This window comes from Semicossyphus pulcher, unplaced genomic scaffold (genome assembly GCF_022749685.1).
Source record: "Semicossyphus pulcher isolate SPU_LCO1_2020_fin unplaced genomic scaffold, fSemPul1.0.p SCAF_20, whole genome shotgun sequence".
Lineage (NCBI taxonomy): Eukaryota > Metazoa > Chordata > Actinopteri > Labriformes > Labridae > Semicossyphus > Semicossyphus pulcher.
In genome coordinates, this window is record NW_027211694.1 from 8118017 (window position 1) to 8144458 (window position 26442).

The 26442-nt window shown below is 41.2% G+C and overlaps 1 protein-coding gene across 1 annotated transcript; it reads right to left on the bottom strand.

Annotated features, from left to right (window-relative positions):
• Positions 1-25035, bottom strand: LOC138599475 (hepatocyte growth factor-like). The gene is made up of 18 exons (XM_069671170.1): positions 24972-25035; positions 20298-20460; positions 20040-20152; positions 19306-19420; positions 15865-16007; positions 15100-15220; positions 14791-14915; positions 11647-11818; positions 11310-11461; positions 10001-10094; positions 8702-8841; positions 6527-6562; positions 6235-6343; positions 6073-6147; positions 5045-5182; positions 4855-4961; positions 4624-4757; positions 1-3012 (listed from the first exon to the last, which is right to left on the bottom strand). The coding sequence occupies exons 1-18, from the start codon at positions 25033-25035 to the stop codon at positions 2836-2838; spliced, it is 2178 nt and encodes a 725-aa protein (XP_069527271.1). The 3' UTR covers positions 1-2835.
• Positions 25036-26442: the final 1407 nt, after the last annotated feature.

Consider the following 26442-nt stretch of genomic DNA (forward strand, 5'->3'; position numbering starts at 1 on the left):
CCGTATTGGTCCGAATATAAGACATCTGAAAAAGTGTGATCGTCATATATTTGGGGTCAAATTTTAAATGCTAATATAAATTCTCAACAGTAGATGGCGCAACTTATTTGTAAAGTGAATGTACCCCTCATGACTGAGGCCAGCCGTCGCTCACAACTACAGTACCAGGGGGATGAAAGAAGGAGACACGGTGATCGTCCGCAACAAAATGGCTCAAAAGTAGGCCAGGTTAACCAACAACTGATGCTAATTTTAAGCTAAGTGTTATCAATGCAGCAGAGTTATTAAACACCTGTCAAGCAGCCAAGAAATACGGTGTCACAGTGTTATGTCCAGAGACGGCGAGCCTAAAAAGACCATTTAAAAAATGCTAACAGTCTTAGCTAACATATGCTAACAGAGAAAATCGTACAGCAGTCCTCAAAGCGGCTGCTTCCAAGAGATTGAGAGGAGAGTTTGTCAAGGTTGCTCTATACATAGACCTCACTTCACTTCGATGGTTAATGATTTTATTTAATTCAAATGTGACAGTTTAATTTGAAAGTTATTGAAAACATGATTTTATTTAAAAGGTCCCTGTTTCTGTTGCCGTCCTGGGTGGCAGCCGGCTAGAGTCGCTTGATATTTGAGTTGTTTTTTGTATTTATTTTATTTGTACTGTATTTTTTGGAGTTATCTGGCACTATAATTTCTAGTGCTATATTATCTTAAAATAAAAATATCATCTTTCGTTTTTTTCATTATCGGACCAGTACGGTAATTAACTCTCATTTTGAGATATCGGCATAAAAAAAAAGAGTTGCAAGCATGACCACTCTAGGCTTCCGTACATATGTACAGTTTTCGATGTGATATTCAGATAACTTGTCTTTGAGCTGAGAATAAAAACCATGTTTAACTCTCATGTAGAAGCCACACAAACAGGAGTAAGATACACTGCTGCTAAAGCTAAATGAAACGTTAAATAATAGAAGGCCATTAACAGTTGTCTCAGGCATCGACTGGCTGCCTATACCGTCTATATTTGTAAGAATAAATATGTTATACTTGTGGTTTAGCTAGCTGGCTAACTAGCTAACTGACCTCTGAGTGGTTATGTCGCCATGAAGCCAAAGACAATGTTTGTTCTCTTTGGTTGTATTTTGGCGGAGCTAACTGATACTTGTTCTCCTGTTTCTACATATTCCTCTCGTTTATTTTGAAATTATATAATTTTATTTTCTGATTATTTTTTGTCTTTATTGATACGGATAGCGAGAGACAGGAACTTTAGGAGAGAGAGAGGAGATCACAAAGGTTGTAAAAGTTGTTTTCATGCTTTTAACTTGAAAACACATCATTATAATACATGCGTCACCTTATTTAAAAACTGTTTCTATGTGTGTTTGTGTAAATATGCATAAATATATGTTTAACTGTGGGCATATATGTTATTACTCAGCAACAAGTAGTCCTGAATTTAGATGCTAATGTAACCTAGCATGTGATTTAATGTTTGTGTGGCTGTTACCTGCGAGTCATTCAGCCCTGTTTTTCCGGGGTCATAATTCCTCTCAGAACAAAGAAAATAAACTCAAACATCACATCAGAATCTTTCCAAAGGATATCTACTTATTTAAAAAAATAAATATATCTAACTAGTACTTACAAGCGACCTGTCTCTTTAAATATTTAAGACAATCAGAGGCAAGAAGAGAGCAATCAGTCATTAGAAAACCAAACACAATCCAGATCTATAAGACCTATAAAATCTTACAGCCCTGCAGAAACACTCAATAAATCTGCAGTTATGTACATAAGGAGTCACTTTCCATGAAACAAAAGTAAAGTATAAAATATCCTACTGACCACACACAGCCCACCAGGGGCCAAAGTTCCCTCCAAACTGGAGACCAAATAGCCATGTTATATTTGGCATGGCTCTTCTCTCTCTCATGCTACAAATATTAGCATAAGATCTGGAGCAGTCTGCTCAGTCCTACTTAGACCCTCTCAGGGGGGAAACTAACAGTTACAGCTAACTGGGGGAAAAGGTAGTCCAGCTACTGCGCACAATTAGCACGGCAGGGTTTGCCAAGGGCTGCTGCAGTTAGCTTTCCAAACAGCGAGTGTGTACTTTATATACTGAACTGGTGGTGTATGGGAAGCCATGTTTTAACCTTTGCTGCAGCTTGAGGCTACAGGCATAATCACTGTCACTTTTAGGGGAGTTTTTCATGCTTAAAATGTCCTTTTATGTACATTTTTTCATAGTTTTTTGTTCTTTCTTTCGCTGCAAACATGTTTGGTGTGATATTTGTGAGGAATCTTAAAAGTTTATGACCTGATTAGTATGTTTGTTGACATAAAGCAATATTTTTCCATTCACATAACTCGTGTTAGAGATAAAAAAAGATCAAATTTGCAGTCCAGCTCGACATAAAAAAATAAAGAAATCCCGTCACAGGAGGCGACTTCATGTTGCAACCAGAGAACTGGAATCTGTCCATATTCAAGTAAATTCCAGGAGATAATACTGAGTCACAAGAGTTCTTCTCATTGTCTTTGTTCGCATGGCTTCAGAAACTCTGAACATGTCAAAATACAATTAGTATGCTGCGCATGTGCCCAAGACTTTGGTAAAAAAAATGGTATTAAGGCTTAAAAACCTGGATGTCTTCATGTAAAGGGTTTGGTTTATCCAGTCTTCGTCCTCGTTAAAAAATCCCAACATGGCGTCTTTCCATAAGGTGATTTTCCTCATTGCTCCCCTGTGGTCCGTGCTGGAGAGGTCTCGGAATTCGTTGGCCCAAAATCGCCCCTCCAATTACAAGCGTTGTTTTTCACACCACACCATCAGTTCCTTTGCAAATTGGGGTACAGTCTGAACACTTTGTATATCCACTCAGAGTAGAAGGCAACGTTAACAAACAGCGCGGGCTGCGACGAGGCACATTTCGTCCTCTGGATGCTGACGCCGACGATTACCTTGCGCTCATGTTCCTGGCAAACCAGTGGACCGCCGTTGTCTTTCTGCAAGAGGAGAGTGGAGAGCAACACATCAGAGACAGCAGGCTAACAAGAACAACCACAGCGTTGTAAATGTTTACTGCACCAAATTCAAAATGTTTAAAATGACGATAAAATACTTAAAAAGGGAGTTCATAGAAATTAAAAATGGCTGTTTTTCTTGCATAAGTAAGTTCTCGCAAGTAATTTACCACATTTGAGCTTTTCATTGTTGAAACATCTACCGTAAAATTCAGTGTATAAGACGCACCTTTTAAAACAGCGTCCTATATACCAGTGCGACCAATATACCAGTATAAAATGCAGAGAGATGTTTGTTGTTGTGTTACCATATTTTACCCGGACGATGGCGCTATCCGGTTGTTAAGTGGTGCCGCATTAAACTGTTTCCGTGTCCAATCCGCTACATCGTCTCCTATTTACAATATGCCGCGGTGCTGTTTTGTGTTTTCCTCGCTGCTAACGCTTCGTCACGGACATGCACCATCATGATCGCAATTGCAGCCGCCACCCTTACAACAGTCAGCGTTACCGTAGGCTGCCAGCTACCGCTAGCTACAGCACCGCTAGCTAGCAGGATTGCAAACTCAACATGGCGAAAACAGATGGTAGGCTGTAATTTGTGTGTTTTGAATGTGTTTGAAATAAAAATAATTTGTAATAGTGTTGAAATAACTTGTATACATGTTTTTATTAATAAATAGCTATAGAAAATCTTTTTCCCTCTGGGATACCCCCAAAAACAAACTGCGTCATATATTCTGGTGCGACTTATATTCCAGATTTTACGGTACTTTTAACCAAATGCAATGTACAGTTTGAATATTTTACATTTAATTATTTACTTATTTGTTGTTTAGTTCATTTCAGGAAGATATAGGATGAAGTTTGATACAATTAATGTTTTTAATATATTTAATTATTTATTTAGGCTTTTATTTTGATAGAATCAGTAGTTTTGCCTCGGGGGACGTGTATATATGGGCGGGTAAGCTTGGATGGGCGGGCACCGGGAATGGGGATTGGTTTTTTACCAAGACACGCCAGAGGAAACATTGATTGATTGTAAGAAAAAGTTGAATACATATAAAAGAAATTGTGTTTTTGCCTGTACCTTGACAATTTGTTTGATCCCCCGTACGATCCACTCTCCCCGTGCCACAGTGGCTGGTTTGATTTATTTATTTTTGTTGGTTGACCAATCACCACATTCCTACTTCCTATTACCTACCCATATATACATGTCACCTGGTGCAAAACTACAGATTCTATCAAAATAAAAGTCTAGATAAATAATCAAATATATTAATAGCATGAATTGTATTAGACTTAATCCTATATCTCTCTTAAACTTAATAACAACAAATAAATAAATAAATGACTACATGTGAAATAATTAAATTATGCAAAACAATGTGAAAAGCAACAACTGCATTTTTAAAAAACTGGATAGCCAGAGGTCAGGACAACAATTAACTTCAAGGTCATTTTCAACATTTTCATCGGGACTACTTCTTCAGCAGAAAGTAGTTCCAGTGAAAAGTACATATCTCGATGTTGCCTTGTAAATGGGTTGCTTCTTTTTCATGATGCAGACTTTCATCCGTTTCTTACATCACATATGCCTTCTCCTCTCCGGCCGCCGGCACATATTCGGCTTTCCCCGGCATCTCCTTTGATTTGGGTGCACATGTTGTTATCGACCATGGGCATGGTCACGGCGTTCAGGGTCTCATCGTGTCCTATATCTGAATAAAGAAAGACATACACTTGTAAGACATTATTTTGGTTTGATAATAGTTAGAGTGCAAAGTGGCATGACATATGTGTGAAAGACGGCAGTACTTTTGGTTTCCCCCCATCCATACATGGTGCAGTTGGTGCCTTCAGGGATGTGACACTCTTTCACTGGGAGATGAATAGTGGAGGCGCCTTCTGACACAGGGGCAGGACTGTGACAAAAAAATATACAAGAGTCTTTATTCATGCTCTTACAGTAGGATCTAAACTTAGTGAACAACTATTGAGAACTTACTCAGCTAGTTTCAGCATGACCAGGTTGGATCCCTCCGGGCCGCAGATCAGGCGGGAGATGCGCAGCCTCGGGTGGTTTAAGGATTCATTGAGGTGGCGCAGACCGACCTGCACGCTGTAATCCCTGAGGTCTGGAACACTGATGATCAACATGAGAGTGTTAAAACTCAAGGAGCCATCAATACAGGTGATGATGTCAGCAGAGTTTAAACAAACTGGAGCAGAGGTAAAGATAGTGAAAGAAAGGTGACAATGTAAGGACCTATCAAGTTGCATTATGGGAAAAGAAAGATCCAGTTTTATTGGAGCTTGACCCATTGATGCTTTTATTTTGACAGGCCACCTTGATGGACTCTGTCTCGACAGTAAATCATGCGAGAGAAGTGAAAAAGAAAGTTTTTCTCAGAAGAACAGCAGTCTCACTTTTTGAAGACGGGCTGAGAAAAGGGAGTATTTAATCTTTTACAATGCAACATATAGATGTTAAATAAATTGTGCATATAGTTAGTGGAAAGGCCTCCGAAAAAGTGTACAGATGCAACATGCTTGGCATAAAATTCCAGGTTTTATTGGGATTCATTGTTGATCCTTTTTGCAAATGTACAACACGTGGACTTACAAATTCGACCAAGACAGAAGCACAGTCTGAAAGCACACCGTGTTATTTTTAGGGGCCTAAAAATATCAGCTAAAAGCTACTGATGCACACCATATGTAATACATACAGTACATACAGAGATAGGGGCATTTTCCTTAAAGCTACTCCTGCAGATATAGAGATAGTGCGTGTGTATGATTGGCTCTGACATAGATAAGTTAAACAGATCTGCAGGCCGGACCTTTCTGTTCCATATCTCAGGTCAGGGACCTGGGGAAGGGAGCTGTCAGTAAACAGGATACGTCCTGCATCTTAAGTTTAAACAGTATTAAAAAGGGAGCAGTGAAAAGAGAAGAAACATGTGTTAGAGACAGAGGAAAGGGAGGATGTAAATGAGGATTTGATTAAAAGAAAATAAGTCGTATTATTACCAGGAGGTGAAGCACTGTTGGTCCGTCAAAACCCAGTTTTCTCTGATCAACGAGCCGCCGCACAAATGAACCTTCCTGGGAAAATTTCAGAAGACAATTTTCACAACTACAGTCGCATTAAAAAGCATAAAAAAAGGGATAAAAGAATGTATAATGACTTACTCTCTTTGAATGCTTACGACCCAGCTGCCGTCTGTACCTCGCACTTGGTGTCCTCCAACGATTCGGGTGTTAATGTGCACGAAGCAGGATATCTTAGGCCTTGTAAGAGCTAAACAAGGAGACATGCATGTTAGACACGTGGGTGATTTACATTTCAATGGCGAAAATGTTTTTGAAACTTCAAAGGTCAAGGAGAAAATATGATTTGTTTAGTCATAGTAAGAGCAAAAAGGAAAGGGAAGCAGATCACAGATAAGAGGACTTGAGCCAGATAAGCAAAAAGGATACTCACTTTGGTTTGCTAAAGGAGCCACTGTAGCTGATTCACCTGATAGAAGGAAAAGCACAAGAGTAAGAGGAGCAGTGCGTAATAATTCAGACCGCCTAACACACGAGGCATGAAACCTCACTGAAAAGGAAACCATTCTTCACATTATAAAAACTTATCTCTCAATCGGAATCAAAGTTGTAGGCTGTAACAGTCAGCAACCGTGGCAAATAAATTTGCTCTAGACCTCAAGAACTTCATGGAAGACATGTTTTATATTATGGAAATTATTATGCAGCCATTTGAAAGTGGCTCTTTAATGCAGCCAGATTGAAACCAGCCAAAGAAAATGTTGAGTCCAGCCGTTTGCGGGTGTGTTTTCTCAAATGGAAGGATTTTCAGCGGAGACCTGCATCTGTTTGCTGTTTGAAGATTGGACAAAAGCACGGCTAACACATTACATAAGCCACCAGCCAGGCTGTATAACAAAAGACGTTTTTGGTTGAAGTCAACCGAGGCTGCAAATCTTAATCACTTGTGTTATTTCATTGTACTGCACCCAAAAGCCATTACGGTTTCTCTGATCTGTAACGATCACCACCAAATCGTCCCGACTTGACCCTTTAATATCTTCTTTCAGCACTTTTGCACGTCGTAAATTTAACTCGACATGGTGAAAGTTTATGAGGAGAAATATTTTACTCAACAAACACCTTGGGTTTCTTTTCAAAACATCTGCCATTTGTTGTGTTTTTGTTTGTTCAGAGTTTGCTACTGACCGTAGTTCACAGCCTATTATACTTACACCGCAAGTGGAGTTGTTTCCTGTGTTTGCAAACAAGCATATTTAAAAGCAAGCATATTACGAACAAAGTGAAGAAAAACGACTTTCAAATCTTTGGATGATGCCCGTTTTTTTCTTTAAATTCCACTGGAACTTATAAACCACACCTGATTCATGCAGCCAGGTCCCTACAGGTGTGTTTATACCCAGTCAACAGTCAGCTAATTTTTTCTCCATAAGCCTTGTGTTCCTACTTTTCACAGCTGATGGCAATTTATTTTCTGTAAGCTGTTCAATGTCACTTTGGTCATTTTGGTAATACACTGTATTTTCTTCCTGAGACTTATACGAGTAGACTGATACCACTCTCATGTCTGTGAGATAAAAATTAAGCAATTAGCCGCCGCGTAGCTTAGCTTAGCACGAACACTGAAAACTGTTGGCCAGTCTCTGTACCAAGGTACCAATATCATTTTGGGAATACGCTTTGTTTTCTTCCTAAAAGTTATACGAGTAGACTGATACCACTCTCATGTCTGTGAGATAAAGATGAAGCTATTGGCAGCTGCGTAGCTTAGCTTAGCTTAGCACGAAGACTGGAAACTGGGAAACAGTTGGCCAGTCTGTACCAAGGTACCAATATCATTTTGGGAATACGCTTTGTTTCTTCCTGAGAGTTATACGAGTAGACTGATACCAAACTCATGTCTGTGAGATAAAAATTAAGCAATTAGCCACCGCATAGCTTAGCTTAGCATGAAGACGGGAAACTGGGAAACAGTTGGCCAGTCTCTGTACCAAGGTACCAATATCATTTTGGGAATACGCTTTGTTTTCTTCCTGAGAGTTATACGAGTAGACTGATACCAACACATGTCTGTGAGATAAAGATGAAGCTATACGCAGCTGCGTAGCTTAGCTTAGCTTTCCACGAAGTCTGGAAACTGAGAAACAGTTGGCCAGTCTCTGTACCAAGGTATCAATATCATTTTGGGAATACGCTTTGTTTCTTCCTGAGAGTTATACGAGTAGACTGATACCAAACTCATGTCTGTGAAATAAAAAATAAGCTATTAGTAGTCGTTTAGCTTAGCTAAGCTTAGCACGAAGACTGGAAACTGGGAAACAGTTGGCCAGCCTCTGCACAAAGATACCAATATCCCCCTACCAAAACTGCTACAGCTCACTATTTAAAACAAGTAGAACAACTTTAAGTGGAAAAACAACACATTGAGATTTTTAAGCTGTTTCAAGCCCTTATGCTAAGCTAAGCTAATCAGCTGTTGGCTCTTGCATAGAGACATGAGTGTTTTTTCCTTTCTACTTCGGTGAACTCAGGGTCTGCTTACATTTATGGCTGACGTAACACACATAAACATAGACATACATGAGACACGGTTATTGACTCCACTCACAGTGCTTCAGCTTGCAGTAGTCCCAGACCAAACGATTATTTGGATTGGTGTAACACCAGGGGCCATGTTTGTCCCGGTCCGGGTTCCGGCAGTGGTTCTTCTCCAGCCCTTCATGGGATTCTGTAGAGTGAGAATCCCCACTGTAAAACACACAAATACAGATTCTCATATTTCATTTGTTATTTTGCACAGTGTTTTAGAACCAACACTTGGCCACGTCTCATAAAGACTCACTCTCACACTTTAAAAACACTCAAGCATGTGCATGCTGGCAGTCACACACACGTCCATGCGCATGCAGTACATGCACACTGTAAGTGACCATGGCATGCCTGGAAAGTCTAACTCTGGCTTTCATATGGTAGAAGGAATCCTCTGCATTTGCTGCACAGAGCCTGTAGAAGGAAACAGACTTTTCTGAAGAGTGCTCATGGGAGTATGAAAGTATGCACTCATAAGCATTCAGAAGGGCTCAGACCAGCAGGAGCCACATCCTCTATGGAACAATTTGGCTGTGCTCTAGATTTTTAGGAATTCACATCTAATTGTGGGCCTTTTTGTAACATTCCTTTGGGCATTGAGATAGTTAAATGTAATCTTCTCAGATATCAAAAATATCACAGAATAGCAATTACTAAGTTTGGACACACACACAGAAAAATAATGCTAAGCGATGGGTAACAATTTGTCAGGCGGTGAAGATAATTCCACTTCCCAGGAGAATGTTAAACAAGCTGTAGCTCTCAGCAGTTTTTCCTTGGATGACCCTTGACCTTGAGCAGGGTAGACTCGCTGGCTGCAGCCGACGCGAGGGAGCTGATTGGCTTTGATCTACTTTCCTCAGAAAGCACTTCCTGGGGTCAGGGGTCGGCTCTGGAACATGTCCATCTGTCTGTGCCATTTTGGCTTTTAAAATTCCTGTAAATTAAGTAATTCCAACAGCCCGACTTAAGCATGAAGAAGCAGACCTGGAGTGGGCAACCTTTCCGTCAGGATGGGTCACTCAGAGTGCACCCCAGGGTTTCCTCTCGTCAGTTAGATGAATAATAATTGGGCCTGGTATTGACCCCTGAGGAACCCCTGATTTCCTCTTGCTGTTTGTTTTCACTGCTTAGCTTCATTCATATGAAAGGGATTTTCGCAGGGCAATGGGAGCTAAGTTGTCAACAAACACTCATCAACGGAGCTGAAAAGAATGTCTCTCTAGGAAATACCTTCAGTGTTTTTCAGCACAGCTTAAGCCTGACTGGGTGGTAATAGAAGGAGCAAAACAACATGCAGGATAAATTTATTTTTTACCTGTTTATGTGATGTGACCATTCAGCACAGGGAATCCCCGATCGCGTGATGGATAAAGTGCCTCTATATGCCTCTCCATTGTCTTCATAACAGTCTGAGGAACAACAGGAAAAAGTTATTTAAGATCTTGTGAAATTGTCTCAGAGGTGCTTAGAATATTGAGCACTGCACTTTTATAAATACCTTAATGCAATTAGTAAGTGGGCATACTCATGGAACTGAACATGATTTGTTAGTGGCTGTCTTTCTCATTGACGCAAACATAACATAATCAAGATAAAAATGTCGGCCTCTCTTTGTGGTTTGGATCAATTTAGTGTCAGGGGCCTCTGTTACTGGTTCTCAAATGTAATAGAAAAATGAAACTCTTGTTCTTAACCAGAGTCAGAAGAGCGGTTAAGGTAACTAACAGTCTGGCTGCAGTTTCAAATGTGTGGTCTAACAGCGAATGTAAAGCAGAGAATCATGGGAAATGACAGCCAGAACCATTGCCAAAGTCTGGTGTTTTAGTTCTTCCATGACATGGAATTCATTGGACAGAATGCTGCCAAGTGGCCCAGTCCTACGGGAGCACTTTGCAGAGGCATGACAGGGCTTTTAAAGCATTTTTACCTCTCCATTTCAATCATATTAGTCGACAGAACGCATTAACATTTCGTAGCTATTTCAAGTTCAAAGCTTAGAAGTCACTCTGGTAGTCTTAACGGAAAAGTTTGACATTTTGGGACAGACGCTTATTCTCTTCCTTGCTGAGAGGTAGATGATAAAATTGATACCACTCTCACATGGGTAGCGTAAATATGTAGCTAGAGCCATTGACCAGTTAGGTTAGCTAGCATAAAGCGGGAAACTGGGGAAACAGCTAGCCTGGCTCTGTCTTAAGGTAACAAAATTCAAACTCTTCTAAACATGACAGATTATTACATTATATCTTGTTTGTAAAATGATATTATTTAGTTTCCCTAAGGGTACCAGACAAATTCTTGGCAAGGTAACGTAACTTATTGGAGTTTTTGTTGTAGGCTAGCTACTTTAGCTACTTGCCCAGAAACAGTTACAGCACACAACTTCTTGTTTTAACATTTCTGTTGCTGTGAGGATTAAAGAAACATGAAATAACATGTTAATTAGTAATATTAGGTCCTGAGAGACAGGCTAGCAGGCTAACCCCTAGCTCTTTTTCCAGTTTTCTGCTAGTCTTAGCTAACTAGCTGCTAGCTCTGGCGACATGTTTACTGAGAATGGTATTATTTTTCCTTTCCCAAAATGTCACACTGTGTCTTTAAATTTAAGTCATTCAGTATTTTACCTATTTTTTGTGTGGCGTCAGCATCACACCTGGGGATGTGGGTGCAGTTGGCTCTCCTCTGATTAGGGTCCGTAGTGAAGCACCATGGGTATGCTGCACCATCAGGGTTACGGCAGAAGTTCTCCCTGAGGTCTCTATAACACATACAGAGACTACAATTTAAATGATGGTGCTGATGAAAGCACTTTTTACAGCAACACTACGATGACTTTTACTTTCATCTCTTGCCTTTTGGCATTTCAACAGTCAAATGCACAAAATGAACAAATCACCTCCCTGACACAGCAGATAGAATTGAATCCAAGCTGTCAGGGGCCACGAAAGAAGGATGACTCACTTGCATTTGAAGTTCAGAGGAAGAAACGAGTGGTTATGGGGAAACTGGGAGTCCCAGCGCTGACATGTCACACCCTCTGGAGTCACATTCATTGTGCCTCGGTAATCTGTGCCCTTTCCCTGGACACAGGATGTTGTTACATTGACATCTGTGTCCTCACTTGAGTCCGAGTCTTGCAGAGGGAAAAAATAAAAGACAGAAATTGTAAGAGTGAGCATCAGCATGAGAAGTACAGCACAGGAAAATATACGAAAGAGAGGAAGGAGGGAGGGAGAGAAAGAGATATTAATCCCCAGAAGAATGTGTCATGTTTAACCTAGAGAGAGATGATCAAAAACAGTAGCACTCCCCCCTTGTCTCAGCCGCGATAGGAAACTTTCTGTGTATTCATAACACTGGTGCCCCACATTCTTGCACGTAGGGATATCCACAACAAAACAATACGCTGGTATTTAACTTGCTGACAGCACACAATGTCACAAGTTGTTGTAAGAAAAAGCTGGAACCCGATCCTGTTTACGGATATATCTTAGCTTTGACATTTAAACATGTTTCTGCAGAATTTGTTTATTGCAGTCAAATCAAAGATATCACAACCAACCCCGGGCTGGCTGGGGCAACTTTATCCACCGGAAAACTATTCCAAACATCTTGAGAAGGAATTTCGCTTTTCAGCAGCGCGGGGATTGCAGTACATTGGGAGCGACTTCTCCCCTCCGGATTTCTGTCTCTGTTTCTTTAGCCTTTGACAGATGAGATGGGAGAAGATGGAGGAGGAAGGGGAATGTTTTGAAGCAGAAATGAGAAGGCGGATGGAAAAGAGGGATTCTTTGGCTTGATGTAATGCATGCCAGTGTCTGTGCACTGTGTTGTACAGGTCAGTGGTTTTTATCTTTCTGAGGGCAGGCATTGAGGGATGCACACATCTGGACAAATGCAGATTCCCCACCCTCGCTGTAAATCAGAACATGTACTCTTCAGTACATGTGTGTATGTGTCTGACAGAGACAAAGAGACATGATCTGTGTGTTTATGGCTGCACATGTGAGAATATCTCATTGTGCTTTCAAAGAGGACAAATTCACCTATAGCGTGACCACTTTTTGGCTTCCATTTTTTTTGCTTTGCCTTCCGTATTTTGTGCAACATGAAGGCCAAACGTTTCCTAAACCACAACTCTGTCGGACTCTGCCGAATGTGATATGCCTCAAGGGAGGTTATATTGTTAAATCCATAGTACCATGGTTCTCAACTGGTGGGTCGGGACCGAAAAGTGGGCTGCGGAGCTGTTTTAAGTGGGTCACAGATGTGCGTGAAAAAAAAAAAGTTGCGCTTTTATTTTGAAGGACATCAGTTTCCTATGAGGTGCAGTTTATTCACACTACATGTATCCAGCTACACTTACATTTCATTCATGAAACTTGATGAGCCCTACAGTAGTTATAATTATGTTGCACTTTTTAAATGTATTTATGTTCAAAAAAGGCTGTTAATTAAATCAATTGTAGAGGGAGTATTTTCCTCTTATGCACTGGCTATTATACTGTTGTGTTTTGTGATGTTGACATACTGTGATGTTTCCAACTGCACAATGTTTCATTAAATACTTTTGAGTGGTTAAAACATTTCAGAAATTTGGGTCGTGTTTTGTCCTGAGGCGAGACCAGCTGAGAACATCTGCCTAAGTATATCCAATAAAATAAGTATATCTAAAACATTAAGGCTGAATCAAGTGATTATTGTCATTATTGATTATTTTTTAGATTTTTGTTAAGATTAACCAAGAATTTTTTCATTTTAATGTCAAAAAAATTTGAAAAATTGACATTACAATTTTCACTATGTGCAGAAAAAAGTGTTCAAATTGCTTGTTTTGTTAGTCCATGATACAAAAATATATAATTTCAAGTGGTATAATAGGGAACAAGCCTCTACTCCTCAAATTTAGAAGCTTTGAACTCATAAGTTTAAGTTACTGGCGTAACCTTGGTTCTCTGAGTGACACGAGTGAAAAGTACTGATACATTAGACTGGTTACAAAAAAAAATGGGCATTCCAATTTTCATAAAAACAAAGTGTTCACATTGCCTGTTTTGTAAGTCCAAGATACAAAAATATATATTGTCAAGTGGTATAAAATAGGATAAAAAGCCTCTACTCCTCAAATTTAAAAGCTTTAAACTCGAGATAAGTAAGTTTAGGTCACTGCCGTAACCTTGGTTCTCTGAGTGACACGAGGGAGAAGTACATTAATACACAGATTGGTTGCAAAAAAAAAGTTTCTCAGTAAGTCTGGAGCTCCACTGGAGGGATCAACACCACTCTTCGTGAAAGTATGCCATTGTTTAGTGTTGTGATGATGGTGGTGGAGAATGCTGTCAGTCCTCAAGGCCTGACATAGGTTTTCAATTTGATTGAGATCTCGTGACTGTAAAGGCCAAAACATATGATTCACATCATTTTCCACTCATCAAACCACTCTGTCACCCTTTGTGCCTGGTATGGCAGCATCTGCATCCATGATGTTTTCTCCTCTCTATTGTCCCTTCAATTCATTTGTATAATGATTTTTTATACTACTAAAATAGCTATCTTGAGCGATCTCTCTATAGTAGGCGCTATTGTAACATTTCATCGTCCCTTGTCATTTGTCAGTGGTCTTTGGAAAACACTTCAGGCTCTCTGAAGCCCGACCCCCCCTTTATAAACAACCTATTTACTCTTTCTTGTTGAGGTAGAAGGGTTTGAAGGCAAGCACCACATGAAACACCCAGCCGGGTAAACACAAGATTTATAAGACTCTGCAGGGGAGAAGAGGGGCATTTTTACTCAGCTCACTGCAACTAACCCGAAACCACCAAAGTCCTGTATGTACGAACCCCCTGGCCTCCTCAAACCACCAGCTGTTAGTACCAAACCGCTGTCTGTTCAAAAACCAAGCAAGGGATCGTCAACACTTAGTTTTTAATCTTTGAATGGATTTCCAAGTGCAGATCACATGCTGTTAGAAGCTTGCAAGGGTACAAGATGGTATGAAAACAAGCAACAAAGTCATCAAAGTTAAATAACACTTTGGTCTTTTTGTTGAAGACTTTGTCCACAAAACCCAATCCCCAGATTAGAGTATATACTGTAGGCTCTTACCATTACCACACACAGTGATGTTGCAGTACTCCCAAGGAGTTTTGGGATCCATGGTGTAGCACCAGGGACGAAGACGATCATTAGGGTTACGACAGTAGTTGTCCCTTAAATCTCGGTCCCGATACCTGAGAGAGAAGGCAGACGGGACAGAGGGAGGAAAGAAAATAAGAGGGAGGGAAATAAGTCATAACAACTGGTGAGGTCTACGTCTCCTGAGTATTAGCGTCATTTCTTTAAGCATCTGTCATGGGTGTGTTCAGCATTGTCCGTGAGAAAGGTTAGTATGCGATTATGAGTTTTGCAGCTTACTTCTTGGGCTGGAAGTGGTGTTTGTGAGGCCTTGTCAAGTCCCATCTCTGGCACTCTTTGCCACTCACTGTATGGTCCATGTTGCCCCGGTAGTCTTCCCCATTGCATGTCATACAGACTTCTGCCAACAAAGAAAATAATATAGAGTTCATAAAAACAGGATTGGAAACCCCTTTTTACATGGAGGTCTAGTTTAAGGTAAGTTCTTCTAGCAGGTCTTTGAGGGCTCTCAGTCATCCAGGTTATGGTAATTCTATGACCTGGCAATTCTGGACTTGGTTGAAGTTCTTGAAGACGTCTCACCTCTCATGGAAACTGAAGATGCCTTTCGGATGAGAGGTGAAACGTCTTCAAGAACTTCAACCGAGTCCAGTCGCCTTTTGGAATAAGCTTAGGACTTCTAGCAGAGGGCTTTAAATTGGAAAGCCAGGGGTTCAAGAAGGCCATTATCAATTCAAGCCATATTAAAGTGAGGGGCAAAAAGATCTCAAGAACTCATATTTGCTGTCATTCAGCTAGAAACCCCCCGTTATGAAGGGGTTTTATTAGGTTAGATTGGTAAGTAGATTTGTGTGTCGTCTGCGTAGAAAAGGAGCTGAATTTGAGGGTTCATATGAAGCCACCCAGAGGGAGCATGTAAAGAAGACTAGGGTGGGATCTTATAAGCAACAGAAACACATGAGAACACCTCTGAAATAGTGGCTTCTTTCTGAGTTATTTGAGCCAAATCTTATTGCTGACGGATGCCGTTTGGGAGATTCCTACCGTCGGAGCACTTGGGTATTCCACACTCCTCAGCTCGTACGTTGGGGTCAGTGGTGTAGCACCACGGACCACCAGGATCGTTGTTGGGATTCCGACAGAAGTTCTCCCTCAGGTCTTGCGTCGGGTACCTATCAGGATAAAACCTACAGGGGAGTGGACACACATTATTGCAAGTGTTAACTGATACTGTAAGCTGTATAAATAAATTCTAGGGAGTACTTGCACACTTGGCTGCTCCAGTGGTGTATACAGAAGCGTACCTGCCTGCTCGTGCTCTTAGTTACAAGCCAAATAAATTCAAAAGGCATTTACATTCAGACGCATTCTGAGGAATTCCAGTGAGACCAGGTTACAATCTAAATCCCAGACCCCGACCATTCAAAGAAATCGTATGCAAAGTATGTCATTAATACACTTCGACTCTCCAGATTTGCACCTTTTGCATGATCGCCTTACTGATTCCTGCCATATCCCCTCACGTGTGAAGCAGCCAGACTCTGTCACAGCACAGTAACCACCAACAGCACAGAACAACGCTACGAACCACTTGGAGCAGCCCAAGCGGGTCTTTTGCTGGCAGCCATTGAACACGTTTTAAACCGAATCCCTCCATGTCAACGGCTGCATCACGTCAGCGTGAACGAGCGACTGTAAGACCGTAAGAGAAAGAACCTGGCTAGACCAAACATATGGAATGTAACAATGGGGAGGTGCCATGGGAGCCCCGTGCTAAATGGACAGTGTGTGAAATTTGTCTTCTGCCGGGGGAAGGATGATGAAAAACGGGCATGTCAGCAACTCGTGATCCATGCTGACCGCAACCCCCCTCCCACCCAAGGAGACAGAGATAGAAGACAGAAGAAAAAGTCGTGGGCATGGAGGGATGAAAAGAAAGTCAAGTGAGCATAATGGAGTGAGAGAAAAAGGCAAGGGCTCCGTGTTTAATTGATGATACAGAAACAAGAATAAAGGAGAGACAAGAAGAACCAGAGACGACCTCTCGTCAGCAGCTTGTCTGAACACTCTACCCCAGACAATGCCTCTTTTCCTGGGGGACTCTGTTCTGCTCTCCCCTCTGTGCCCCGGGGCTTACTGAAGGCTTGTGGACTAATGCACAACATCATTCACCCCAAAGTAGGGAAAGATCCCAGGCATTTAATGTAGCCAAAAAGAGAAACAAAGGGGAAGCGACAGATAATAGTCCCACCTATGGACAAATATAAAATATAAAAGAGGCCTGTTTTAAGACTAACCGCAACATTTCACTCCGATAAAACAAAGACAAAACACTTCCCCTTCAATGCAGCAGTCTGTCAAGTACTAAAATTCACATCTGTTGTGTGTAACTCACAGCCTCAACATACAATGTTTCCATCACAATACAGTATCTTTAATTTATAAATGGAATTACAAGGTTTTTCACTTAAAGAAAGGATTGCATCTGGTCAGAGTCCGTAAAAAGGCCGTGGCATGGGAGCAAGTTAGCAATAATAATGTTGCGCTAACAGATGTTGGCCAGTTATTCATCTCCTTGCCAAAATCTGTTCCCATCGGAGCGCAGGCAGACACTGTGCACACATGCTTCGCTCCCTGGGCCGGCGAGAAAGCATATTGGCGAGATGTTGGATATCACTAAAGTTGAAATCTAGAGCTGAAGTAACTGCTGTAAAATGTCGAGCAACATGCACCTGGAGATTACGGAACAAACGTGGCCATGCATCAACGCCGTGCATCCAAGGGAAAAATTATTAACAGATTAAAGCACGCACGCAGGCACTTAATGAGTCTTAAGACATAATGATTTTTGGAAGCAGGACGCTAAAGTGAAAGCAATTATTTTTTGGAAATATTTACTTTCTTGCCAAGAGTGATGTGAGAAGCAATCTCTTTCAGAAAGTCAAATATGAATCTACAGCCAGGAAATGGTTAGCTTAGCTTAGCTTTGCTCTGTTAGAGACAGGATTGGTTCTCCCCAAAGTAAGAAGACATACCAACCTGCACCTGCATTAAAAAGCTACCTGCATGCAAGTCATGCTATTCCTTTGCAACTGTTTCCAGTCTTTAAGCTAAGGTAAGCTAGTTTTTGGGTAGCTTCATTTTTACTTTACAGACACGAGAGTGTTATCAATCTTCTTATCTAACTCTTTATGAGAAGACGCTGCAGGTGTTTCTGTAGCTGATCGTGTCCTGAAGTGTAAGAATCGTAAAAGATGTTCCCTTTGGGAATCAATAAATAATTTCAATGTTATGCATTATCTTTAAGGTGAAGCGAAACGCTTTATTCCATTCCATTCTCCGTGCTTGGCCGGGCATCAGTCCACAGCTCTTTCCCCATGGTTCAAACACTAAATATAGACAACAGGTGGAAGTCCCATTCCTGGAAGGGAACCTCCTGAGAAATCACCCCTGCCCCATGGCGGTCGGTCAAGCGTGAAAATAATAGTTACCTGAAACTCAAACGGTGCGTGGTTCATTACGGCGGTAATTCTCACACAGCGGGACGGTCCCATGTTAGGTAACCTCCCGGTGGCACTAAATCTCCCTTAAGTAAAGCTCCCTCTGACCCTTTTGAAAGTTTAAAGTTGCTGACAAGCCGGGGCGATGTTACTGGATGCTACATTCGCCATGTGGGACGGGGGACTGGAGCCGTGTGTCAAATTAACAATGACAAAGTATTCCTTGCTTCTTGGAAGGGAAGAAGAAAGGAGAGGAGGGGAGGGGAGGGAGACCAACACTGCGATGTGTTTTAATTGTGGTAATCGCTGGAATTTTCTATCAGTATGTCTGTGAGCTCAGCACGACAACAGACAGTAAATAACTTCAGTCTATAAATCTGCGCGCTCTCTTTGTTTCATTCTACCTCCCTTCTGTCTATTTTTCACTCTGCATTACTTCAAACTTTTATAATTCTGTCTCTCAAACCCCCTCCCTGCCACAGTTAAAATATCTTGTGACTAATGAGCCCCACTAATGAGACCCTGGCACAGAACCGTCATCACAAATTCACTGATCTTTCCTAGCGTGGAGCCTGTGGAAAAAAAAATCTTTGGGATACACCTGATGGCCGACAGTGCAGAAGGAAAAAAAAAACCTCAGTGGAGAGGACATCCCTGCATGTGTTGAAAGAAATCTGACTTAAGTTTGGCTAAACGTTCACTCGCCTCCGAGCCTCCAAAGTCCCTTAACCCCTGAGGTGCAACAGGATGATGTGAGCATCTATAAATCAAGGGCTGAGGCCTGTTCAATATCAGACACAGAGACATAGCGAAGGCGCATCCAGGAAGGTGGTGGACGCATAAAGAGTAGAAGGCAGGCTTTGAAGGCTGCGGGTTCAAATGTATCGGAATCTGACGAGGGGAAGTGAGTGAATAACACCTTCTATCTTTGTAGCACGCAAGCTAGGCTACAAAAATCTTTCTAATTAAAAAGGAGAGGACTTACGTGTGTTCATTGATGTTATTATCTGACCAAGCTTGGCAAGTGATGTTTGACTTTGTCCAAGACCTCCTGCCTCTGTAGTTGTCCTTGGTGCCGATGATACACTCCCTTATATAATCTAAGTAAAAGCAAAGGCAGAAGAAGCATTTGAAAACATTCTGTTGGGGGTTTTTTTAAGCATGTTGTCCCTGTGTACTCTTTGTGCGCCAATTTATACAGCGATCAGTCAATTAAAAGTTGATTTGTGTCCCCTGCCTTGACCACCTGGAATATATTTTCCCATGTATGGTCAATAAGTCGTTTTTACAGCGAGCGTTTTATTATGTCCCAGCTCGTGTGTTATTCCCAAAACAGACAACTCCCTAAAGTTCATTAAATGTCACCGGGGGGAGTTTCCGTAAATTTTGCAGTAAATTCTGAAGTGCTAGATTCCACAGCCTGCAGTGGAGAAAAGCTGTTGCGCTCAGACTGTAAACAATGAGTTTTTTTGTTTACTCCCCACTTAAGTCTGCTACATGTTTATGCACGCGCCTCTTCCCACTGGAGTGATTAAACAGCAGGGGGGTGAGGGAGGTTGGTTGCTTTTATTGTGTCAACAGAAAAACCGAGGACCTTAAAAACCCCGGGAGCCCGACACAAGACATACAACCTGCGTTTTCAAGAAGAATAACAATCAGCCTGTGTTAATCCCTCTCTGCATCTGAACACCTGGATGATTCAGCTTCCTAAAAACGTACCTTTTTTTTCATACAAAGTAAAGTTGACGTTGGCCTGCTTCTGCACACCGTGGGTGAAACGGTCAAAAGGAAGCAAGTGGCATTTCCTGTTGTGCCGCTGAAAGTTGAAAGCCCTGTGGAAGCACACGGGAAGTAGTTGAGAGATGACCAAAATGATAAACAGCCAAAAATATGTAAATACTTCATCGGCGCAGGAGAAGAGGAAGGCCGCGGAGAACCCATGTGATGGAATGTAGAGGGAAAGAGAAAGTAGCTCACCTGCAGCTGAAGTTTTTCTTCACCTTCTTGCACTTGCGGGCGCAGTGTTCCTGTGATCGGCTGTTTCGTACCATAGATCGCTGCGGACAGTCCGTGCAGACCAGCATGTGATTCTCGGTCTTTTCATACTTCTGTAATGAGTGATGAGTCCTTTTACAAAAACCTGCAACATGAGGACACAACATGAGACTAACAATCTGCAGGTTTTTGGTAAAGAATTAAGATTCGCTGTGCGATTAAGAAGGAAACTTATTCGGAATTTGCACCAACCAAGTACAGCATGGATATAGTCCTATATATTGGCAATGTAGGGTGTTTAACCCTTTACTTGACCTATCTTTCCATCATTCAACTGTCTAAAGTTGTCTGATGATGTGATAGCTTGCATGTCTTGCATGAACATTGGCTTCTTTCCATTTAAACCTCACTCCCATAAGGTGTCAAGGCTGCACAACCGCTTCTTCACGGACTGAATGAGCCCATGAAGGCAGCCTGTTTGACAGTGAAGGTGGACAGTTTTGAGTTATCTTATAAATCTTGGCGCATACTGTATGGTGGTGTCTTCCTTGGTTTGGTTTCCCAGCCTCTCCCATTTCTTCGCTGTATCTACACTGTCAGCTGTCAAGTCGAGGCAAATGCAGACATAATAAGGTCTAAAAAATCATGTGGTCTTCTTCGCATCTTCTTCACTGACAAAGCATCAACCATTACTCAGATGCTGGGAGACATGGCCAAACATTTCACTGTTGCTGTCAAGTCGCTGTAGAAGTCAAATACATTAGAATATTTCCCAGAGTCTTCACCTGGTGGTTTCAATATAAGAACAACAGGAGGCATGGACACCGGTCCCAGAATCTTGGCATGGATGGAGTGAAGCGAAGATGAAATTATTTCACTGTCATAGATTCAACCGGGTGGCCAGCAGTCAATAAAAGCATCCTTTAGCTACATTTTGCTTCTAGCCCCATGGTTGTTGACATGATAGCAACTGCACTACGGAAACATACTGAAACATAATTGGGCAAGTATTGAGCCCCTCAAAACTATCTAGCTATTCACCATATTCACTCGTCTGACATTTTCCTCAAATTCATTTTTAATGTTGTACTGCTGTGAGGTTTATGGTTTGCCATTCGTATAAATGTAGAATCTGACAAATCGCTAGCTTGAAAGCGCAGGGGAATTCGCTAGCATGAAAACGCAGGGAAATTTGCTAGTTTGACATATTGCTAGCTTTAAAACGCAGGGGAATTTGCTAGCTTGACAAATCATTAGCTAAAAAACCAAGGGGAATTCGCGAGCTTGACAAATCGCTAGCTGTAAAATGCAGGGGAATTTGCTAGCTTGACAAATTGCTAGCTTTTAAAACGCAGGGGAATTTGCTAGCTTGACAAATCGTTAGCTTAAAAACCAAGGGGAATTCGCTAGCTTGAAAATGCAGGGGAATTCGGTAGCTTGACAAATCGCTAGCTTGAAAATGCCTGGGAATTTGATAGCTTGACAAATCGCTAGCTTGACAACGCTTCTGGATTGAGGAAAAACTTAAAAGACAGTAGATTGTGGAAATCTACCGGGACAACAGGCCATACCATAAATTAAAACAAAATATTTGATGACTCATTTGCTACTGGTAAACAACAGCTAACGTTAGCATTAAACCAGTTCCTATCCAAATGTTATATAGCTAATGTTTCCTGTTAGCTAGGAATAAATGTCTTCCTGACTTATTGTGTATTGATAGCTAGAAAGTAACGTTAGCATTTAGCCACTTCCTAGCTATCAATACTGCTGGATAGTATAAAAAAAATAAGATAGAAAAGGCGTTAACTCCTGATTAACTTTAATGTTAGCTAGCTAACTGTTATTCAGGACCTGGTTGCATATCAATGTTAGCTTTTCAAATATGTTGTTTTATCTTGAAATATGACCAAACGTCCCTCAAGATTTCATCTGCTATTGTCAATGCTGATCATCAATCAGAGAGCGGTGAAATGATGACGATTTGTCAGATTCCCAATGTTTTTTGGAAACTTGGAACACAGCATTACAACATTTTAACAGAATTTGAGCTTCCTACCAAATATGAAAGAAGCATTTCTTAGATTGTTGTTGTATTGTGTTGGTGTAATTTTAGTAGCAGACTAGTTGAAGTGTCAGAAAACAAGTATGAAGGATCAAAGCTTAGCTTAAAAATGCTGCCTGACAAATGAACAGTGGATGCTGAGCTGTGAAGTAAGCCAAGACAAAAGAATGATGTCCATCCAACAGGCTGATGCGCTCCAGTGCCTCCTTTGGAGGTTTGATACTCATAAAAGCATATCTCATATTTCACTGCTTTCAGAAAGAGCCGAACAACAGCTTTTGTCAACATCTTTTAGTGCTTTGCGGCATGTGCAATGCTAGAGTTTTATTGTTTTATTATCTGTGATTCCCACAGAAATCCACGTCTATAACTTGCATTAATGATTCCTGAACAGATGAGAAAGTGTTTCTTCTTTAATCTAAGCAACAAAGGCGACTTTTATTTTTAGAGAACAAAACAATACGCAGGAAAGCTTTGATACTACTGATCTTATCTGCTAATTGTTACAATATTGGCTATTGGCATCCAGAACAAGCTAGAAAACATACGGTATATGGAATAATGAATAGCTGTCGAAGTTGGACGAATTATAAGGAATTCTTGTTCTATTCATAGGCCTTTGTTGAGACAGTTCTTTGAGAGGTACATCAAAAGAGATGTGTCAATGTAAAGACATGGCATAATGTATATGTGTTCAAAGTGGGATCAAAAGCAGGACAAAAACATACTTCAAATCCTGTTGCGATACAAATCATTCATTTCTACCTTGTGGAAAAAGAATAAGGGCCAATCCCTCAGAACGGAGCTCTATACCATTAATGTTGTTTCTGAGCGTTACAGCAACGTCTCTAGACGCAGTATGTGTTTGGTTACAATAGTTTTCCGTTTATAATTAGGGGCAAGTGCGATATAAATCAAAAAGGGAAATCTCATGCTACTGAGTTACAGCTACATGCTCCTGTGCCAAGATCCGACGCAGGACGTCGTGTGTGTATTTAGGATATTGTAAACTGTGGAGCGTTTAGAGGTTCCTCGTGGTTGAAAATGGTTTTTCGGGGAGAACGTGTTATTAATGTTTGGGCTCCGTTGGACCACATCTGGCACTCATCACGGTGTTGTTCCAGCCCTGATGTCTGGCCAGGCTGCTCAATTAGATTTCACTTAAGTCTCTTCCTCTCCTCGCCGTCCGACTCCTGCTATCTCCAGATCCCGGGCATTTCGCTGAAGTCGGAGATTATAATAAAATGTGCTTAATGGGCGAGAATGAGAGAGGTGAGATTTAATGGGAAGAGGCAGGAATGGCTTGCAGGAGCAGGTTTGAGACCCTGGTTTGGCTTGGAAAATGTAGAGAGGAAAAGGTGGATGACTGGAACTTTCACCTTCCTCAGAAACCTCCACTTAGGTGCCCTTGAGCAAAGAACTTCAGTGTCAGCTGGATAAATGTTTTAGTCACGCTTCCCCTTGCAGAAATGTAATTATGATACCTTTTTTAAGGAAGTGTTGGGGAAAGCTGTGTTATAAGGACAACAGGAAAGTAGCAGGTTAAAGGTACGCCTCTGTCTGGGAATTAAGCAGACATTACATCTGCTTCAGAGAGCGCAAAATGTGAAGCTGGGCTCGGCCAGATGTTACCCCTCCACCCCCAGCCATCTACCCCTCATCCCTTACACACACGCACACACCTACCTTTTCTCTATCCCTATCTCTCTACGGGGACACAAACACACGAACACCATAGCCCGGAGAGGGCATTTTACTTTCCCCAACTCCAGGGCGGTCAAAGGTCAGGGTCGGCACCCCTGGAGGTGGTAAATGGATTCAGTGCTTTACTCAGTAACATGTCAGCGGGGCGGATGTAAACTGGTACAATCTGTAACCACCAAATAATCTGCGCTCAAAGAAAAAGCGGCGCATAGCTCGTTTTGGATGCGTTTAATTGACTTCGCCGCAACGTTACAAGCAAACGTGCACCTCATGAACTCCAACAGATGCAGTAGTGACTATGGCTGCGGTTACTACGACCTATATTAACGGTTTAATGACAAGGCAGTAACATGAGCAGATGCACTTCAAAACCAGCGCGTTGGCACGATTTTCTACTTTAAGGCAAACTAGTGCACGTCCAATTCGTCGATCAATTAGGTTGTGCAAATGCATTCTTTTAATGTATTTGCTTGCCGACAATTTATCGCTATTTCTACAAATGCCTTAAGTATGTTCTTTTCCAAAGCTCAATCATCAGTATCATTCATTTACAGAGGGAGCCAAATCAGCGGAACAAGTTGGGGCTTGTTAACAAGTTCATTTAATGCCCGTCTGCGTCACGTAGCGTACAGTAATTAAAAACGGAGTCTTTATAAACAATAGTGCATATATTTTTTTTAAGTAGGCTGATTTAAGTCAGGTCCTGGCAGCTAAAAATCCAATTTAAACATGGAAAATTTGAGTGATATAATTTCCACCACTTGTGTAACTTGTTTCATTTTCTGTTTGTTGTTTTTCTAGAGGGAAAGAAGATATTTTTAAAATTACATCAGACATATTTCATGCATCATCTCCCAGAGAGGGAAGCACAGCTCTCCATGTCTTACCTGTATCCAATATAGTGACCACAACACACACCAAAGCTTTGTAAATCCACACGTTTGTCCTCATGGTTTCAGGATCTGTAAAGCAGGATAGAATCCGGATTAAGTGAGACAGACTCGGTGCTTGTATGAAGTCCAGAGTGTCCGGAGAGCAGCTGAAGACTTCCTCACACAGATGCCACTTTGCCAGCAAACCGCACGTCCTCGGTTCAACCCCTTCCACTTAACTTGAGTTTGTGCTCCTCTCTATCAGCGTCTCACCTCACCAACGTTAAGCACTGTGGATTAAATAGTGCAGCTTCCGGTGGTTCTTCTTTTCAAAATAAAACCGGATGTGAGTCAGACGCCTGTAACGTTCTGAAGATCAAAGTCTAGTCAATTTTTATATTTTTCCTGTTGTCAGCAAATTCCGTACATTGCTAATAATGAATTCTTTCCATGTGGCATGAACCACACATCTGCACTGCCTGACTAATGCACAACTGACTTCTGGGAAGATCAGTAATCAGTAATAAACACAAATTGATTTTACTTGAACTTCTCAGAATCATTCTGTATCTAAGCTGATCAAACTAATCATCCAGGATAAACCAATAGTGAAAGAATAATTGATTGATTGTTCTGTGCAGGGGCGTGTCTAGACTTTTTTTTGGACTGGGGTGGCCCAACTGGGGCCTATGAAGGGGGTGGCGTGAATATATGTGTGCGACTCTTAAGGAATGTGGGCTATAACACACTAAATACTTTCACATTATTCTTGTTTACTGTTAAATTAAAATGTGTGGGTTGAAGTTTGGAACATTTCTCTTTATTTTGAAGCCTCGCTCTTTTAATGAAGGATCTTTTTTGTTGTCAGACCAAACACAACATGAGCTGGATCACATTTAAAACATTTTGATGTTTTGGCATCATCGCAGTTATTCCTTTTAAATGCTCTGTTTGACGGGAATAGCTATTTACCACGGTTTGGGTACTATTTGTTGTTTTGTCTGCCTTTTTTAAATCATGTTTTGACATGTTTTTACTCAGCGTAAAAACCTCCAAATTAAAGATGAAATTGTGTTTTTTATGTTCAAATAAAAACCCCATGTAAAAATGCATTACTTTCTTTATCGAGATAGAACTGTTTGTTCGGATTGTGCTTCATTTAAAGGAGCAGTTCGCACCTGGAAAAAGCCGCTGTCAGTCAACGCCAGTCTCTTTAATCGACAGAAGATTCGGAGAGCAGTTGATTATAGTGTATCCTCAACAAACAGGGCATTTTAACACAATGGTTCATTGATAAAAGCTTATAATACTACTTTGTATAATGGCACACTTTGTAAAGTTGCATTTAATGGCCAAATTAATGGATAATAAATGATTGATCACTAGTTTTATAAGACATTCAAGCTGTGTTAGGCAACAAAAAACCAGCATGGATTAAGATTTACTTTGGTTGGTCTAAATGAAATGTTGGGTGGACTCATTACGG